The 21028-nt window shown below is 40.9% G+C and overlaps 1 protein-coding gene across 2 annotated transcripts in view; it reads right to left on the reverse strand.

Annotated features, from left to right (window-relative positions):
* The window catches only part of PSMF1 (proteasome inhibitor subunit 1), a 48812-nt gene that overhangs the window by 17152 nt on the left and 10632 nt on the right, over positions 1-21028 (reverse strand). For both annotated transcript variants that reach the window (XM_017895709.1, XM_017895708.1), the window contains 3 exons: positions 20508-20660; positions 18648-18730; positions 11084-11269 (listed from right to left, as the gene is read on the reverse strand). In XM_017895709.1, coding sequence (XP_017751198.1) covers positions 11084-11269; positions 18648-18730; positions 20508-20660 — 422 coding nt within the window. The remainder of the gene's footprint in view (positions 1-11083; positions 11270-18647; positions 18731-20507; positions 20661-21028) is intronic.

Consider the following 21028-nt stretch of genomic DNA (forward strand, 5'->3'; position numbering starts at 1 on the left):
CCAGGCTCATTAGCCAAAGGCACTGTTGCCCTCAGAATCCTTCAGTGGTTTCCAATTGTCCACAGGGAGATCCACGTGCTTCACATCAGGGGCTTCCCCAAATCTGGCCCCATCCTCCCTAGCTGGTATATGCTATGATTCCAGAAAAATTATTTTTGTCCAGTTGAAGTTCAGGGACAGCCCCATGTTTTTAGACCTTGATGCCTCTAATCTACTGTTTCCTCAATCTGGAACAACCTTCTTCATTAAAAAAAAAAAAAAAAAAAAAAAAATCTGTTATGTAGTAATTCAGACACATGGAAAGGCCGAGAGAGAGTGTAAGAAATAATTCCCTTTCCCATAAGACACAGCTCAGGCAGCACTTCCAAGTAGCCTTTCCCAGGATACTCATGAAGTATCTCTGTGTTAACCTCTGTAACAGCAATTATCTCTCTTAACTCACCTATTTCCCATGCCACAGGGGAAGTGCATGCCTCTGTAGTAGGGGCCCAGCCCTAGGAATCCCTGAACCCACAGAGAAACAAATATTTGCTGAACAGAGGACTCACCAAAAATGTACAATGCACAGGTCCAAGCAATGGGTGAAAACACAGAGCAAAGAAAATATGCGCTTGAAAAAAGCCAGTAATCTTGAGATCAGACAAAAATAACTGAGTGGTGGTACTGTCAAAAGTAGGGTGAACTCCAGAGACAGAGAACCAGAGGTTTCTGCCAACCAAAACCAGGTTGGGGCAGGACTTGCTGGACCTGCAGCAGTCCAGTGGTTGACTGGTACCCTCCTTATTTTCTGGGCCTAGTAGAATATCCACATCTTCTCTGAAGCCTCCTCAGACCAGAGACTCAGAGCCTTCACTTAGTATGGATTCACTGAACTAAGGCCTACATCACTTCTTGGTAATTTTCTACCCTGGTAAAGAGTATTGTATCCTTTCCCTTACCCTAAGTGGGGAAGCTTGACCTGGTCTCAGCAACCCACTTAAAGACCCCTGCCCGGCTCTGGCTCCACTGCCTGTCCTTCCAGGGCTCTGTACAGAACAGGCCTTCAGGCTAAGATGCCCTTTCTGCCCTACTTTCTGTCTGGCTAACATCTCTTCCTTATTCTTTAGGAGTCTGCTTAGTGGTCAGTCCCTTCCTTGGGGAAGCCTTCAGGTACAGCTCAGATTCCTTTCCCTATGTGCTCCCAGTCCGTTGCTCATCCCTGACTAGATGATATGAGGACAAAAGGCCTCACTGGCCTTCGTGAAACACTCAGGGCTAGAGCCACTGTCCCCCTACACACAGCTGACTAAATACCATGGACTTAAGAACCTAAGTGGCTCTTCAGCATCTAAATTTTGAGAACCCTTTTACTGTTAAATAATTAAAGATTCACAGGGGCCCAGACACAGTGGCTCATGCCTGTAATCCCAGCCTTTTGGGAGGCTGAGGTGGGCAGATCACTTGAGTGCAGGAGTTTGAGACCAGCCTGGCCGACATGGTAAAATTCTGTCTCTACTAAAAATACAAAAATGAGCTGGATGTGGTGGCAGCCATCTGTAATCCCAGCTACTTAGAAGGCTGAGGCAGGAGAGTCACTTGAACCCAGGAGGTGGAGGCTGCAGTGAGCCAAGATAGTACCACTGCACTCCACACTGGGTGATAGAGGAAGACTCTGTCAAAAAAAAAAAAAAAAAGATTCACAGGGGTTGGAAAAACAGTACAAGAGGTTCTAATACACTTCACTCAGTTTTCTCTAACAGTTAAACCACCACAAAGATCTCTCTCATGCTACTCCCCTTAATAACCACACCTACAACTCTGCCCTCATAACCCCTGGCAACCATTAATCTGTTTAGCACCTCTACAATTGTATCATTTAAAAAATGTTATATAAGTGGAATCACACAATATGTGACCTTTTGGGAATGGCTTCTTTCATTCAGCATAATGACTTTGATTAAGCAAATTGCTGTGCTTCAACAGTTCATTCCTTTATACTGCCGAGTAGTATTCCACAGTACGGATACACCACGGTTCCTTTAACTATTCATTACCGGAGGAGGGACATCTGGATTATTTCCAGCTTTTGGCTATTACAAATAAAACTCCTCTGAACATCTGTGTACAGGTTTTTCTGTGGGCACAATTTTCATTTTTCTGAGATAAATGTTCAGGAGTGTGATTCCTGGATCTAACTATTAAGTACATGTTTAGTTTTTTAAGAAACTGCCAAATGATTTTCCAGAGTAGCTGTAACACTTGACATGCCCCCCAGCAGTGTACATGATTCAGTTTTTCTGCACTCTCTCTAGAATTTAGCATCATCACTATTTTTAATTTTAGCTATTCTAATAGGTGTGAAACATCCCATTGTGGTTTCATTTGCATTTCCTCTAGCTTAATGGCTAGCAATGCTGAGGATCTTTTCATTGCTTCTTTGACATCTGTACGTGCTTCTCAGCGTATCACCTCTTCATATCATTTTTCCACTTTTTCTTTTCTCTGGGGGGACGGAGTCTTGCTCTGTCACCCAGGCTGGAGTGCAGTGGTGCCATCTCGGCTCACTGCAACCTCCGCCTCCCAGGTTCAAGTGATCCTCCTGCCTCAGCCTCCTGAGTAGCTGGGAGTACAGGCATGCACCACCATACCCGCTAATTTTTGTATTTTTGAAGAGACAAGGTTTCGCCATGTTGGCCAGGCTGATCTCGAATTCCTGGCCTCAGGTGATCTACCAACCTCAGCTTCCCAAAGCGCTGGGATTACAGGCATGAGCCACCATGCCTAGCCTTCATTTTTCAATTTTCTAATTAGATAGTTTCTTAAGCAGTTGATTTTTGAGAGTTCTTTATCTAGATATGAATCCTTTGTTAAACATACGGTTTTCTAGCATTTCCTCCCAAACTGTAGGTTATGCTTCTATCTTTTTTTTTTTTTTTTTTTTTTTTTTTTTTGAGACGGAGTTTCGCTCTGTCGCCCAGGCTGGAGTGCAGTGGCCGGATCTCGGCTCACTGCAAGCTCCGCCTCCCGGGTTTACGCCATTCTCCTGCCTCAGCCTCCCGAGTAGCTGGGACTACAGGCGCCTGCCACCACGCCCGGCTAGATTTTTTTATTTTTAGTAGAGACAGGGTTTCACCGTGTTAGCCAGGATGGTCTCAATCTCCTGACCTCGTGATCCGCCCGTCTCGGCCTCCCAAAGTGCTGGGATTACAGGCTTGAGCCACCGCGCCCGGCCGCTTCTATCCTCTTAACAGGGTCTTTCACAGAGTAAAAGTTCTAAATTTCGATGAAGTCCAATTTAGCATCTTTTTAAAACATTGTGCATTTAGTGCTGTATCTAAGAACTCTTCACTAAGCCCTAGATACTGAAGATTTCCTCTTGTGTTTTCTTCTAGGAGTGTTGTAGCATTGTATGTTACATTTAAATCAATGATCCAATTTGAGGTCATTTTTATATAAGGTTTAGGTCAAGGCTTATATTTTTGCTTTTGATTATCCAGTTGCTCCAGCACCATCTGTTGAAAAGACGTTCCTTCCTCCATTGACTTGTTTTTGTACCCTTGTCAGAAGTTGGCTGGTCTTATTTCTGTGCTCACTATTCTGTTCTACTTATCCATATGTCTGTCCCTCTGCCAATTCCACCATCTTGATTACTTTAGCTATATAATTAGCCTTAATATTGGGTAGAATGACTTCTTCTACTTTATTCTTTTAAAAAATTGTTATAGCTATTCTAGATTCTTTGACTTTCCATATAAATATTAGAATTATCTGTTATATCTTGCCATATCTACAGAAATTCTTGTTGGGATTTTGATAGGAATTGCATTAAAATAGTATATCAATTTGTGGAGTATCTGACATTTTTACTATGCTGAATATGTTATGTCTCCCCATTTATTTAGATCTTCTTTGATTTCTTTCACTAGCAGTTTGTAGTTTTCAGTATAAAAGTCTTATACAAGTTTTGTTAGAATTATATCTGAGTATTTTAGCTTTTTTTTTGGGGGGGGGGGACGGAGTCTTGCTCTGTTGTCCAGGCTGGAGTGCAGTGGTGCAATCCTGGCTCACTGCAACCTCTGCCTCCTGGCTTCAAGCGATTCTCCCACCTCAGCCTCCCAAGTAGCTGGGATTACAGGCGTGCACCACCATGCCTGGCTAATTTTTCTATTTTTAGTAGAGACAGGGTTTCACCATGTTGGTTGGCCAGGCTGGTCTCAAACTCCTGACCTCAGGTAATCCACCCTCTTCAGGCTCTCAGAGTGCTGGGATTACAGGCATGAGTCATCATGCCCAGCCTACCTGAGTAGTTTTTGAACAACTACAAACAGTACGGTATTTTAAATTTCATTCCATCTGTTTATTGCTAGTATATAAAATACAATTAATTTTCTATGTTAATCTGGTATCCGGCAACCTTGTTAAACTCATTTTTATTATTATTTTAGGTAGATTCCCTGGGATTTTCTATGTAGATCATTATGTCATCTGCATATATAAACCAGTTTATTTCTTCCTACCTTATCTGTATGATAAATTCTTTTTCTTGTTTTAATGTGTGGGCAAAACTTCTAGTATTATGCTGAATAAGAGTGGTCAGTGTGGTTATCCTTGCCTTGTTCCTTAGGGGGAAGGCATTCAGTAGCTAATTTTAAATAAACCACTTTTGCTGGTATGATGATGAATCCTTAAAATATTGTTTAGGTACTAACAAACCACTCTCTAGCTGAAGGAAAAATATTAAAAAAAAAAAAAAAAAGCCCCAGTCATGGGCAGTTATTATCAATTCTCTTGGACTATGGTTTGATCTCAAGGAAATCATTTCTATCATTATATATTCGTGTTTCCAATTAAGCCAACTCTAGGACTTTTGTAAAATACCCATTTTTTACAGCTTTATTGAGATACATTTCACTTAAAAAATTCAACCAGCTAACATGTATAATGCATGGTTTTTAGATGTTCACAGAATGTGCAAATATTCTAATTTTTTGGAACATTTTCTTCACCCCAAAAAGAACCTTGTACCCATTAGCAGTCTCTCCTCATTCCTGCTTTCCCATCCTCCACCTCCACCCCGGCAACCACTAATCTGTTTTCTATCTCTTGCCTATTCTGGACATTTCACATTAAATAAATCACATAATATATAGTCTTTTATGACTGTCTTCTTTCACTTAACGTGATGTTTTCAAGGTTCATCTATGTTATAACATGTATAAGTAGTTCATTTTTACTGCTATTAATATATTCAGTTGTAAGCATGTATCACATTTGCTGTTCATCAACTAATAGACATTTAGGTTGTTCCTACTTTTTGGCTATTGCAAATAATGCTATTTGTTGGTTTGGATTTCCATTTCCCTAATGACCAATGTTGTTGCACATCTTTTCATGTGCTCACAGACTATCTGTACATCCTCCTTGGAGAAATATCTATTCAAATCCTTTGAACATTTTAAAATTGGGTTTTCTTTTGTATTGTTCAGTTGTAAGAGCTCTTTATACATTCTGGATACAAGTTTCTTGTCAGATATCTGATTTGCAAATATTCTCTCCCATTCTGTGGATTATCTTTTCACTTTCTTGATACTATCGTTTTATGTACAAAATATTTTAATTTTGACAAAGTTCAATTTGTCTATTTTTTCCTCACTGCTTGTGCTTTTGACCTCCCAGGTGTTGTGTCTAAGAAACTAGTCTAACCGAAGGTCGGCGAATAAGACTACCCAAGGTAGACTTATTACTAGGTCTAGAAATTTTATAGTTCAAACTCTTACACTCAGGTGTGTGATTCATTTTGAGTTAATTGAGGAAGCGACCCAACTTCATTCTTTTCCATGTGGATATCCAATCGTCCCAGCACCATTTGAAAAGACTATGGTTTCTCTACTAAACTCTCTTGGCACCCTTGCTGAAATCGATTCCCTATGAACGTATGGGTTAATTTCTAGACTCTCAATTCTATTTCCTTGCTCTATATATTTATTCTCATGCCAGTGGCATACTGTCCTGATGACTGAAGCTTTGTAGTAAGTTTTGAAATTGGGATCTGGAAGTCTTCCAAATTTGTTTTTCTTTGAGATTGTTTTAGCCATTCTGGTTCCCTTGCACTTCTACCTGAATTTTAGGATCAGCTTGCCAATTTCTGGGGGGAAAAACCCAAAATCTGCTGGGATTTTCATTGGGATCGCACTGAATACATAGATCAAGTTGGGGAGTATGGCTAATATTAACTCTTCCTAGTCGTTAGCACAGAATGTCATTCCTTTATTTAAATCTTTAATTTCTTTCAATAATGTTTTATAGTTTTCACTGTACAAATCTTATACAATTCTTTCCCAAATCTTTCACAGTGCACAAATCTTTTACAATTCTTCTTTTGTTAAATATATTTTTAAGTATTATATTCTTTGTGGGGTTGTTATAAATGGGATAATTTCATTAATTTTTAGATTGTTCATTGCTAATGTATAGAAATACAATTGATTTTATCAATTTTTTTTTTTTTTTTTTTTTTTTTTTTTTTTTTTTTTTTTTTTTTTTTTTTTGAGATGCAGTCTCGCTCTGTCGCCCAGGCTGGAGTGCAGTGGTGCAATCTCAACTCACTGCAAGCTCTGCCTCCTGGGTTCACGTCATTCTCCTGCCTCAGCCACCCGAGTAGCTGGGACTACAGGCACCTGCCACCACGCCCAGCTAATGTTTTGTATTTTTAGTAGAGACGGTGTTTCACCGTGTTAGTCAGGATATCAATTTTATATCCTGCCACGTTGCTGAATTTGCTTAGTTCTGTTTTTTTAGAGGATTCCTTAGGATTTTCCGTATACAAGATATCATGTCATTGACAAATAGAGATATTTTTACTTCCTATTTTCCAATCTGAATACCTCTTATTTCTTTTTCTTGAGTGATTGCCCTGGCTAGAATATCAAGTACAATGTTATATAAAAGTGGCAAAAACAAAAGCAAACATGCTTGCCTTGTTCCGGATCTTAAGAGGAAAACACTCCATCTTTCTCCATTAAGGAGACTGTCAGCTGTGAGCTTTTTTTTTGTAGATGCTCTTTATTGGCTTGAGAAACCTCCCTTCTATTGTTGTTTTTGTTGTTGTTGTTTTTGTGTGCATGTTTTTTGAAACAGTCTCGCTCTCCTGTCCAGGCTGGAGTGCAGTGGCGTGATCTCGGCTCACTGCAACCTCCACCTCCCAGGTTCACGCGATTCTCCTGCCTCAGCCTATCGAGTAGCTGGGATTACAGGCATACGCAACCATGTCCAGATTATTTTTACATTTTTAGTAGAGACAGGGTTTCACCATGTTGGCCAGGCTGATCTTGAACTCCCGACCTCAAATGATCCACTCACCTTGGCCTCCCAAAGTGCTGGGATTACAGGGGTGAGTCACCATGCCTGGCCCCTTCTATCGCGAATGCGTTTTTTTTGTTTTGTTTTGTTTTTTGTTTTTTTTTTTTGAGACAGGGTCTCACTTTGTTGCCCAGGCTGGAGTGCAGTGGTGTGATGACAGACTGCAGCCTTGACCTCCCAGGTTGAAGTGATCCTCTCACCTCAGCCCCCTAAGTAGCTGGAACTACAGGTATATGCCATCATGTCTGGCTAATTTTTAAATTTTTTGTAGAGACAGGGTCTCACTGTATTTCCCAGGCTAGCTGAATGCTTCTGTCATGAAAGGGTATCAGACTTTGTTAAATGCTATTACTCTATCGAGATGAACCCGTAGTTTTTATCCTTTGTTGTATTTTTTTTTTTTTTTCTTTTTTGAGATGCAGTCTTGCTCTGTCACCCAGGCTGGAGTGCAGTGGCACCATCTCAGCTCACTGCAACCTCTGCCTCCTGGGTTCAAGAGATTCCTGTGCCTCAGCCTCCTGAGTAGCTGGGATTATAGGTGCCCACCATCACACCCAGCTAATTTCTGTATTTTTAGTAGAGAAGGGGTTTCACCACGTTGGCCAGGCTGCTCTTGAACTCCTGATCTCAGGTGATCCACCTGCCTCAGCCTCCCAAAGTGTTGGGATTACAGGCATGAGCCACCGGGCACCTGGCCTCCTTTGTTCTATCGATATGGTGTATTGCACTGATTTATTTTCAGATGTTAAATCAATCATTCCTGGAATCAATTTCACTTGGTCAGGGTATATAATCCTTTGTATACGTTGCTGGATTTGGTTTGTTAGTACTTTGTTAAGGGTTTTTATATCTGTATTGATAAAGGATACTGGTTTGTAGTTTTCTTGTAATGTCTTTGGTATTGGTATCAGGACAATTCTAGCCTCACAGAAGAAGCTGGGAAGTATTCCCTCCTCTTCTATTTTTGGAAGACTTTGTGAAGAACTAGTATTAATAAAAAATCCTTACTAAGGAAATTTTTTAACATACCAAAAAATAGTAAGAACAGTATCATGAGTTCCTGTGTGTATTCCCACCTAACTTCAATAATTATCAATAGTCCACCATTCTTATTTTACTTATAGTTCCCCTCCCCCACATCTTACTCTTTTGGGGGGCTGAAGTTATTTTAAAGCAAATCCCACACACATCATTTCACCTTTAAATACTTCAATGTATATCTCTAACAGATAAAGACTTCTTTTTTTTTAACATAAGCAGAATTATTTCACCTAACAAAATTGGCAGTAATTCATAATGTTATCTAACACCTGGTCCATGCTAAAATTTCCCCAAATGTTTAAAAAAATTTTTTTGAATTGGTTTGAATCACAAGGATAGTTGGCATGACTCTTTCCATAACGGCCTCTTTCTCCCTTTTCTCCCCATGCAATTAATTTATTTGGTGTAAAAACAAGGTCAATTTATCCTATACAATTTTTCTGTATTCCAATTTTGGATGTTGTATCCTTGTGTGTCTGTTTAACTCATTCTTCTGTCCTTCATATTTTGAAACTGGGAGTTAGATCTAGATTGAGGTTGCTGTGAACTTACTATTGCATAATATTAGAAAACAGTATCTGGCTATCCCACTTTTAGCGTTAAGATTAATCAATGGGTTCAGACGCTACTCACCAGATCCACCTATTATAAAGTCCCCTATCAACCTTTACTTCGTAGTTTTATCAACCATTGACAATTTGTGACTAGGTACATTATTTCAGCAGAAGTTGCAACATAGTGATTTTCTCATTCTCTCAGTTCTTCCAAGGCTAGGATTTTTACTTTCACAATTCTATACTCTAGGTCTATGATTCCTAAATAGGGAAGCATAACCTACAGGTGCCATAGTGCAAGCCCTGGGGTCATTTTTGCTTGTCACAGTAGTTGGAGGGCCTTCTTGGCATTTACAGGCAGAGACTAGAGATGCTGGATATTCTACAATTGATAGTAGAGATTCACGAAATGCAGAATGACCTACATCCCACACAATTTTCAAATGTCTTGTTTAGATATTCATGGAGGTGTAAGCCTAAATAAATTATCTGAATGTAAGGCCATTTTATGTATGAACACAAAGTATTTTTTTTCTGCTACTTTAAAACAAGCACGTTTTTCCAGGAATGTAACTATGGCATAATTGAAGAAACAATATTCAATCACTATTTTGTTTGCAATTCTCCTAACAGCTGTTTACCATTTCAAAAAAGTCATGTTAGTAACAGCAACAGAGTTTTGTGGTATTTGAGTTGTCGACATAATACATCTGTATACAACAGCTTTTGTCACTGTTGAATTCAAGATAATATCACATACACGTGTAAACATCTATGCTCTCCAGTGTACTCATGCACCTACACGTGGAACATACATCATCATCTTATTAATTACTCTTTTTCTAATTTATGTTATAGTTAGGACTTTATACTGATTTCCTCTGAAATGTGCATGAGGTAAGTTAGAATACCTATGAATTCCATTTCAATACAGTAAGAGCTATTTTACAGAATATTTGTTTTGAAATGGGCATTGGGTCTAATAAAGCTGAGAATTACTATTTACTTCAGGTCTAAAATGTTTTCCCAACCTGACTTCTGACCAGGGCTTATTCTTAAATCTTTCCACCATGGAAAGGTGGTTAGATCACATCTGTTTACATCATAGGCAGAGCACTGTGCAGGGAGTAAGGACACCTAGACCCCAGCCCTGGCTCTACCTCTTTATTGGTGGCTGGTGAACTCAGGCAGGTCATCTTATCTCTATTCCCTTTGGTAAAATAAGATATATCAGACAAGTCATTTTCAATCTTTTCAGCCACTTTTTCTTATTCTCCATTGTCTTCACAGGACTCAATATTTTTGGTAAAGACTTTGCCAGAGACATATGCCAATCATTACTTGTAATAATTTAACTGATTTCCCATTTTTAGCTAACTAAAGGCATATAATTATGCACCAGAATAAAATAACAATGGTAGTCTATATTTATTAAGTTCTTATTTATGTCCCTCACAGTGAACTCTGTCCCTTATCCCCCCAACAGTATGGTATCACAGTATGGGCTCCACATTGAGAAGTGGTATCTCAGCTAGAGACTAGGGTCTCCTGGTCCTTGTCTCCTCCCTCTGAGCAGAAGTCTCCAGTCCTAATGCTGCCATCCTAATCTGCAAAAACCTTGGAATGTGACTCACTCGTACCCCATGCTATTTTGGAAAACTTCTGAAGTTGATAGTGAGAGGTTGGGGGACTACAGTGAAATGAAATGAAATGGGCAAGACATTGGGACTGCATCTCCTCTGGGTTAGTACCTCTGCATCTTTGCATTTTCTCAAACAGACTGGCCCAGGGCCCTGTCTAGACAAAGAGCTCTGGGATGAATTAGCTGTGAATTACCTGGGCAGCAACCCTGGACTACAGCACATAAGCCCCAGAGGCACTGATCCTTGGAAAGACTCAGGGGCTCTGTGTGGCCTCTAGAAAGAAGTCAGGCAGGCTTAAGATGTTAGGTAATTAGGGTGACTAGTAGCAGTTCAAGAACTCACTGCTCCACTTACGTCTCCACTTTCTAATTCCATGCACCCCAAGACATTGATCATTTTGTTGAAAACACACACGGGCCAGAGATGGGGTCAAGTGGCAGGATGGGGATAGCTGGCTGCAATCCCTCTGCAGAAGCATGGGCTTCCCGCTGGAGGCTCTGTACTCACCAGGGAGGCTGCTGGCTGGTGCGTGGGTGGTATGGAGGAATCCGGAGTGGGTCCACCTCTCTGGCGGTAGCAGGGGGGAACTCCCGGTGGGGACTGCTTACACTAGCTTTCTCCCACTGCTCATGGATAGGTGTGATGATTCCAGACACAATACGAGACCGAAGCTCCTCACTGTTCTTGTAGGTCCTGCAGGAAGCAGACGAAGAGTCAACTGCTTGCAGTTGGCTAGGAACCCTGGAAGCGGTATTCTGGCTGCAACGATGGCAGCGGCGGCCCTGATAGCTCCTGGCGTTGCGCTTGGCCTGTTTATAAGTGGGGGAGCAGACCGCCTGGTGGACCTGGGTGAGGGGGGCAACAGCCCCACGCTGTCTCTGAGATTTGGGCCTAAGCTTCTTAGGCATCTGGGTTGCCCCTCCTCGTTACCACCCCATTAGAAAGAGGTGAGGGTGTAGGGGCACAGAGCCTGGACTGGCTACTCCTCTGTTCTCACCCACCTCACCCCTCCCTCAGCTTCATTGTGTGTTCATCACGTGTCATGGGAAGGGTCATGGAAGGCAAAGCCTCCATGGAGAGGATGAATCAGGTTCCTGGTCCAGGCAGGCAGAGCTCTGGGGGCTCAAGGTCCAGTTCTGTCACTAACTCAGGAGTCCTCAGAAGGCTGCCCCTAACACCTATCCCGTCCTGCCTGGGCCTCTTTTTCTTTGCCTGTGAGAGACAAGTGATGTAAGCCACAGCTGAGGTGTGGAGGCAGGCTGAGGTAACAGAATGGGTAGGACTCCAGGCTTTCTAAAACACTGGTATTTTAAAATGAACCACATCCTGCCCATAAGGCAAAGCTCACAAATGTAAAATAACTGAAACCATACAAAGCATGTTCTCCAACCATATGGAAGCACAACAGAAATCAAAACAAAAAGTTAACTCTCTAAATATATGCAAATTAAGCAACATACTTCTAGAAAATCCTTGGATCAAAGTCCCAAAAAAGAAATATATAGCACTGAATTAAAATGAAAATAAAAACATATGAAAATATGCAGGATATAACTAAAGGATTGCTGAGAAGAAACCTCATAGCACTGAATGCTTACATCAAAAAAGAGGAAGGAACTCAAATCAATAACCAAAATTCTGACCTAAAGAACCTAGAAAAAGAAGAGCAAATTAACCCAAAGCAAGCAGAAGTAATAAAGGTAAGAACATAAGTCAACAAAAAAGAGAAACAAGAGAAAATGAAACAAAAAGTCAATTCTTCAAAAAAAAAAATGAATACAATTGACCAACTTCTAGCAAGACTGACAAATATAAAAAGAGGACACAAGTCACCAGTAACAAGAACGAAACAGAAGATATTACGATAGATCTGTAGCCACTGAAAGGATAAGAGAATACTAAGAACAACTTAATCCAACAATTCAGAATAGACCAATTCTTAAAAACCATAAACTACAACTCAGCCAAAATGAAACAGATAATCTGAACAGTTTCATTAAAGAAACTGAATTACACTTAACATTCTAAAAAAACAAAAAAAAAAAACAAAAAACAAAAAATAAAAATCTCGAGCCTCAGATTGTTTCAGGGAGAATTCTACCAAACATTTAAGGAAGAATTAATATAAAATTTACCATCACTTCTAGAAAATATACAAGGAGGGAATACTTTCCAACCCCTTTCATGGGACCAGTATTACTCTGGTAGCAAACCCCAGGCAAAGACCATACAAAAAATAAATAAATAAATACAGACTATTATATCCTAAGAACTTACACACATAAAAAATCCTCAACAAAATATGAGCAAATTGAATTTAAAAATGTATACAAAGAATTATATACCATGACTAAGTATGACTTGTTCTAGGCATGCAAGACTGGTTAGTAGTCACAAATCAATCAATGTAATCTACCATATCAATAAGCTATGGAAGAAAAATCATATGATCATATCAATTGATACAGAAAAAAGCTTTTGACAAAATCCAACATGATAAATCCATTCAAGATTAAAAACTCTCAACAAACTAAGAATAAAGGGGAACTTCTTTAATCTGATAAAGAACATTTACAAAAAACCTACCCATAACAATAGACTTTACTGTGAAAGACTGAATACTTTGCCCCTAAGATTGGGAACAAGGAAAGAATGTTCTTTCTTGTCACTCTTATTTAACGTAATATTGGACATCCTGACCACTGCAATAAGACAAGAAAAAGAAAAGGCATTCACATTAGCAAGTAAGTAATAATACTGTCCCTATTTGCAAATGACATGATAGTCTACCCTGAAATTCCCAAGGAATCCACAAAAAAAAAAAAAAAAAAAAAAAAAAAAAAAAAAAAAAAAATCCTAGAATACCTTGAATTCAGCAAGGTGACGGGATACAAGTTCAACATAGGAAAATCAACTACATTTCTATATACTAACAATGAACATCTGAAAACCAAAACAAATGACAGAATGCCATTTATAATCATCTCCCTTTCTGCTTTAAATGAATAACAAAGTATGTACAGGATATATATGTTGAAAATTACAAATGATACTGATGGAAATCAAATAAAACCTAAACATTAACATGGACAGATAAGATACACCATGTTCACAGCAAGAATGTCAATTCTCCCCAAACTAATCTATAGGTTTAATGCAACTCTTATCAAAATCCTAGCAAGGTTTTTCATAGATATAGACAAGCCTACTCTAAAGTTTATATGAAAAGGCACAGAGGCCAGATGTGGTGGTTCACGTCTGCAATCCTAGCACTTTGTGAGGCTAAGATGGGCAGATCACAAGTTCAGGAGATCAAGACCATCCTGGCTAACACAGTGAAACCTGGTCTGTACTAAAAATACAAAAAGTTAGCCAGTCGTGGTGGCATGCGTCTGTAGTCCCAGCTACTCAGGAGGTTGAGGGAGGAGAATCGCTTGAACCCAGGAGGCAGAGGTTGTAGTGAGCCAAGATCACGCCATTGCACTCCAGCCTGGTAGACAGAGCGAGACTCTGTCTCAAAAAAAGAAAAAAAAAAAAAAGAAAAAAAGGAAAAGGACAAGGCACAGAACCTAGAATAGCTAAAACTATCTTGACGAAGAAAAAGTGGGAGGAATTATTCCACTCAATATTAAGGCCTACAATAATCAATAATCAATACTGGTAGAGTAATACTGACAGAGGAAGAGACATAGTGATCAATGGAAAAGAACAGAGGATCCAGAGATAGATCCACAGATGTACAGACAACTGATTTTTGACAAAGTTTCAAAAGCAATTCAATGAAGGAGTAACAAATGATGTTGGAGCCACTGGACATCCATGGGTAAAAAGATGAGCTGCTTGCCTGCCCAAGCTGGGTGCGGGGGTAAATTCAAATCCTCTTTCCTTTTAATCAGATCAGAGGGAGGCCTCTGATATCCCTAGGCATGTGTAAAATTCAGGCCTGATTAAAAAACCACCAGGTCCTGAAGGAGAGGTTCTCACATAATTTCTAAGCCTTGGCAGAACAACTGCGACAGCCTATCATCTCATCTGACACAGAAAGGGTACAGCAGAATGGAACACAAGAGGTTTATATTTCTTAGCAAATCACAGTTTGCTCACTGAGGAGCAAAAATTCCTAGAAGAGTCAAGACATGCCACAACGACCTAACAAAGAGGGCTACATGGAGGAAGCTATGGTCGAAAGGCAAAGGAGGGAGAGAGGGCCTCTGATCAGGAGGCAGAGCCATACCTCAGCTTTCACCGCCCATTTCCACGGAGATGATTCCTGGTGATCAGATTTTTTTCCCCTTTGTGTATTTTACTAAAAGCTGGACTAAGCACTAAGCACTCTATGTGCTGACATCTCATTCCATTCTCAGAAAAACCCTGAGGTAGTACTATTGTGTCCCTCATTTCACAGTAATCAAAAACAAAACAAAACACAACACACATCCTCTCCCTCACACAAAAACCCCTCAAACAAATGTACTTAAAAGACAGAGACAAGATCACAATTCTCTCCCAGTATTACTGAGCAGACGGAATGCTCTAATGAGCATGAATGGCCAATATAATGCCTAGGCTCTTCCACAGGTTTTGTCAATTTCTCTCCCAATGGAACTCCAGAGTGAAGAAGTCAAGAGACCATTCTCCAAATGGCCTCCCTCACCCACGAAGACGGTTCAGTGTCAGGGTGTGTGCAACACCCAGAGGAGCAGCATTCTGCTGGTCAGGCCTGGCTAATTTCCCTTTCCCCTCTTGGTCTACAGTACGCAAAAGTGACCCAAGCCCTGCCCTCAAGGAGATCACAGGCAAGGGACGACCAACTCTAAGAAGGCAAATGTAAAATATCTACTGATTGATTAAATGCTTAAAAAATGATGTTTTGAACCAGGGCAACACAGCAAAGACGTCATCTCTACAAAAAATAAAAAACTGGCTGGGCATGGTGGCACATGCCTGTAGACCCAATTATTTGGGAGGCTCAGGTGGGAGGGTCACTTGAGCCCAGCAGGTTGAGGCTGCAATGAGTTGATTGTGCCCCTGTACTCCAGCCTGCCTGGGCAACACAGGGAAACATGTCTCCAAAAAAAATTGGAAAATGTTTTGAAGCTTTAAGCCTGGGAGCCAGAGGAAGCTTCTCTGAGGAACTGACATTTAAATTGGTAACCAAAAGATAAACAGGAGTTGGCTACATGAGATCAGGGAGAGCACTTTATGCAGAAGGAAGCAGTCTGAGGAGGGCAGAAGAATGACACTGGCTGAAGCACAGGGATGTGGGGAAGGCCGCACAAGGTGAGATTGAAGGGGTGAATGCTAGGCTTTAAGGCCTCATCAAGGATTGTGTTCTTTATCCTAAGAGCAATGAGCATTCCCTGAAGCCTTTTAATGGTGGTAAAATATGCATAAAATTTACCATCTTAACCATTTTTAAGTGTTCAGTAGTGTTAAGTACATTAACACTGTTGTGCAATCACCTACCATCCACCTCCAGATCTCTTTTCATTTTGCAAAACAAACTCTGTACCCATTAATCCCTAACTCCCCTCCCCATTCCCCTCTTGCCCCAGTATCTGGCAACCACGATCTACTTTGTCTCTATAAATTTGACTAATCTAGGTACCTTTTATAGAATCATACAGAATTTGTCCTTTTGTGAATGGCTTATTTCATTTAGCATAATGTCTTCAAGGTTTGTCCATGTTGTAGCATGGGCCAGAATTTCCTTCCTTTTTAAAGCTGCATAATATTCTACTGTATTTACATACTACCTTTTGTTTATCCATTCATCTGTCAATGGACAGCCAGGTTGCTTTCACCTTTTGGCTACTGTGAATAATGCTTCTATGAACATGTGTGTACAAATATCTTTTCAAGACCTACTTTCAATTCTTTTGGGTATCTGCCCAGAAGCGGACATGCAGGATTATACAGTAATTTTTTGAAGAACTGTCATATTGTTTTCCATAGTGGCTGCACCATTTTACATTCCCAAGAGTGCACAAGGGTTCCAATTTCTCCATATCCTTGACAATGCTTGTTTATTTTCTGGTTATTTTGATAGTACTCATCCTAATGGGTGTGAAGTGGCATCACTGAAGGGTTTTAAGCCAGAGTTGTAACCATGATCTGATCTATGTCTGAAAAAGATTGGTCCGACTGCTATGAGGGAAATACACTGGAGGGTGGCATGCAGGAGGGGAATACGTAAAAGACCTCCTCACACAGAAGCTATTTATAGTGATGCCAAGCTTACTCTAAAACCCTGAGGATGGCTGGGCGTGGTGGCTCACACCCGTAATCCCAACACTTTGGGAGGATCACCTGAGCGGGTGGAACACTTGAGGTCAGGAGTTTGAGACCAGCCTGGCCAACAGCAAAACTCCATCTCTATTAAAAACGCAAAAATTAGCTGGGTGTGGTGGTGCACACCTGTAATCCCAGTTACTCGGGAAGCTGAGGCAGCAGAATTGCTTGAATTGTCACACTGTACTCCAGCCTAGGTGACAGTGCTAGACTCCATCTCAAAAAAATAAAATAAAATAAAAAATAAAACCCTGCGGTGGTCAATGAAGATGGGGGAAAATTCCCTATAATGGAATAAAGCAGACATAAATCAGCTTAACTATCTATAAAACAGATAACTTCATTATACTGATTTAAAAAACAAGCACTAATCTAAGTACCTTTGGAAGACACTACTCTGCCTACATCTTTTGTGGGACATAGTTAAAAGACAAAAAGAGGGCCAGGCGCGGTGGCTCAAGCCTGTAATCCCAGCACTTTGGGAGGCCGAGACGGGTGCATCACGAGGTCAGGAGATCGAGACCATCCTGGCTAACACGGTGAAACCCCGTCTCTACTAAAATACAAAAAACTAGCCGGGCGAGGTGGCGGGCGCCTGTAGTCCCAGCTACTTCGGAGGCTGAGGCAGGAGAATGGCGTAAACCCGGGAGGCGGAGCTTGCAGTGAGCTGAGATCCGGCCACTGCACTCCAGCTCGGGCGACAGAGCAAGACTCCATCTCAAAAAAAAAAACAAAAAAAACAAAAAACAAAAAACAAAAAGAACCGGAAATAAATCATTTGGAACTTTACTCAGTAGGTTTATTCTTGGTAGGCACTGATGTAGTTCAGAAAATATTTGTATGTATTCTAGGATCAACTAAATAAGTAAATATGTTGATGCTGTTGGGAATCAGGGTTCTCACCACAGCAGAAGGGACATATAAGTACGGAATAAGAGAAAAAGAATCCTGTAGTGTTATATTAAAAACAGAGGTGGCAATTTAAACTCATAAGGAAAAATTTTCCTAGCTCTATCTGCTGAAAAGGCCTAGCATGTACTACTGTATGATACCAACTATATGACACTCTAGAAAAGACAAAATTATGGAGACAGTAAAAAGATCAGTGGTTGCCAGGAGTTAGTGAAAAAGGAGTGAAGAATAGGAGGAGCACAGATTTTTAGGGTAGTCAAACTACTCTGTGTGATACTATAATGGTAGACACACATTCTCATCTATTTGTCAAACCCCACAGACTGCACAACAGCAGGCTTGAGCCCTAATAATGATGTGTCAATGTAGACTCATCAGTTGTAAGGAGTGTATCACTATGTGTGGGATATTGACACGGGGAAGCTATAAGCTGTGGGTGTATGGGACCAGGAGGTAATATGGATATGGGAATGCTCTGCACTTTCTGCTCAATTTCGCTTGTACCTAAAACGACCCTAAAGAAAATAATTTTTTTTTTTTTTTTTTTTTTAAGTTGGAGATTGGGATTGGGGACCCAATGAGGCACACATTCTCCCAGGAGTCTGCTCTGGCTGAATGAGTTGGCCTGGCTCCACCTCTACTCTGCAGCCACCACAGCACTTGTGGACTCTTGATTGCATCATCTTGTCTCCTATGTGAGTCTCCTCTTCAAATACATAAAAAACAGAAAAGAAAATTAGGAAGTTGTGCCCAGAAGTAAAAGTTTCTTCCATTCACCTTCCTTAATTTTCTGGACACATCTACCCTATTCCTTATATCTTGCCATTGGTTCTCTCTTTCTCAGGGAAAAGACATCATTTAGAAGTACCTGTGGAAGTCACCCAGGTGTTCTGCATCGATATAATCATCCAAGTTCAGGGTCAAGTCTGCCACTTGCTGTGAGCCATATTCCTAGATGAGTGAAAATAGAAAGTGAGAGACTGGGATATTTCTAGGCTAAGAGTGGGAGGGTGGAAGGAGAGTCACAGAGTCTTCAACCTAAAGACATATTCACATATGTCCACAAAGACATATATAAGGACTGTTTATATAAAATACCTTCCTAAGGCTTGGAGACTTCTCTGATTTAGGAATATTGCCTTTCCAAGGCAGAGGCTAAAACACCTACTTCCCAGGCTCTTTCGCAAAAGGGCTCAGGCATGGTAATTGAGGTGTCGAACTGATGCATCAACTTTGAGTTGGAAGTGAGAAACATGAAGAGGCAGACCCAGCAAGGGGCAGATATCTTGCTAATGAGGGTAGCAGCAGAGGCCAGGGGGTCATATCAGCAGCTTAACAGAAGGGTGCACCAGGGCAGACAGAATCAGCCAGTACCTAATACTGGGCAGTGTTGGTGGCAGCAGCGGTTTCCGGGGCATGATTTGGGACACTGCTTCCGGAAACCTAGCTTTAAACCTGTTTCAATGAGCTATCCTGGTTCTTTTTGTTTTGTTTTGTTTGTTTTGAGATAGAGGCTTGCTCTATCGCCCAGGCTGGAGTTCAGTGGTGCAATCTTGGCTCACAGCAAACTCTGTCTCTTGGGTTGAAGGGATTCTCTTACCTCAGCCTCCCAAGTAGCTGGGATTACCCACCACCATGCCTGGCTAATTTTTAAAAATATTTTTAGTAGAGACAAGGTTTTACCACATTGACCAGGCTAGTCTCAAACTCCTGACTTCAAGTGATCCACCTGCCTTAGCCTCCCAAAGTGTTGGGATTACGGTGTGAGCCACTGCACCTGGGTGATCCTGGTTCTTTTAATAAACCCTTTTTGATTAAACTAACCCAAGAGGTCTTTGTTGTTTGAAACCAAGAACCCTATCTGACACAAGATCTAAATGTTCATCAAAAGGGAAAGGAATAAAGAAATAACGGTGCCATGAGAAACTACATAATAGTTAAAACAAATAAGGTACATCTATATGTATTTCCATGTCAAGACCTCCAAAACATCGAGTGAAAAAAACGCAAAGTGCAGTATAATACATATAGCAGGATACTTCCACATGGTCACACACAAACCACTAAGACAAAAGTTAACAAAAAGAAAGTCACTGTCCTTGTGGCACATACAGTCCCATGGCAGAATAAAAGCAAAGCACAAATAAGTACACAATTACAAGCTGCAATGAGTGTCAGGCAGGAAAATAAAATGATGGCGTAAAGAGACATAATTTAGATATTTTTGGCAGTAGGAGTGGTAGGAGTGGGTAGTCAGAACTGAACTTTTTGAGGAAGTCAAACATGAAAGAGAATTGTCCAGGCTGAAGGAATGGTGGAGGGCTGTGAGAGGGGCAGATGGGGGAGGGGAAGAGCCTTCCAGCATAGGAAATATAAAGTGCAAGGGCTCCAAGGCAGCAAAGAATTCAGTTTATTTAAGGAACTGAAGTAGCCCACTGGAGTTACCTAAGTTTTTTCCTTCTATCTTGTCACTGAATAGATTTACCTTATTTAACCATTTCCCTGTTGACAGAAAGCCCCTCCTTCTTAATTCCAGGTGGTGAATACCTTTGTGTACAAAGGTTTTTTATACTTAGGGTTCTCACCTTAAGATAAATTTCCATAAGTGGGATCACTGGGTAAGGGCTACAAGAACATTGGAGCTCTGGATCCAGAGTGTTAAATGGGTTTCAAAACAGCCATTCCTATCCTCATCTCATCAGCAGACTCACGTGTCTCAGAGACTCACCAGCACATTGAGGATCATGCTGCTCTCCACGGTGACGGCTTTCACAAGGAGCTTTCTGGATCCATCCTTATACTCATACCGGAGGACATACAGGTCCTTATTGTTGTTCCACCCAGCTGGCAGCAGTTCTGACTTCTTATCATTGGGACCCGGCTGGGAAGACAGCACAGTTGAGAGGAGAAAGATCATGACCTCAAAACACAGAATTATAAAGAACCTCACAAGATAAGCTAATCTTACCTGCCTCACTTCACAGATGAAGATGTGGAGGTCAAGAGAAATGACTTGCCCAAGATCCTACAGCGAGAGAGAGGTCTAGGGCCCAGGTCTCTGGGCTTCTGTTCTACTGCGCTCTCCCTCATATTGAGCTACCTTTCTGACACAGCATTGGAACCTGTCAAGAACCTGCAGTGTTGGTTTAATAATCATCTGTTCCCCATCCCTCTGCTAAGAATTAAGCCAGTCACCTTGAGGAACACTGAGAAGTTCTAAGTAGTGTTTTCCAAAGTTTGGACCTTAGG

The sequence above is a fragment of the Rhinopithecus bieti genome, unplaced genomic scaffold (assembly GCF_001698545.2).
Source record: "Rhinopithecus bieti isolate Rb0 unplaced genomic scaffold, ASM169854v2 scaffold_27016, whole genome shotgun sequence".
In the NCBI taxonomy this organism is placed as follows: Eukaryota; Metazoa; Chordata; class Mammalia; order Primates; family Cercopithecidae; genus Rhinopithecus; species Rhinopithecus bieti.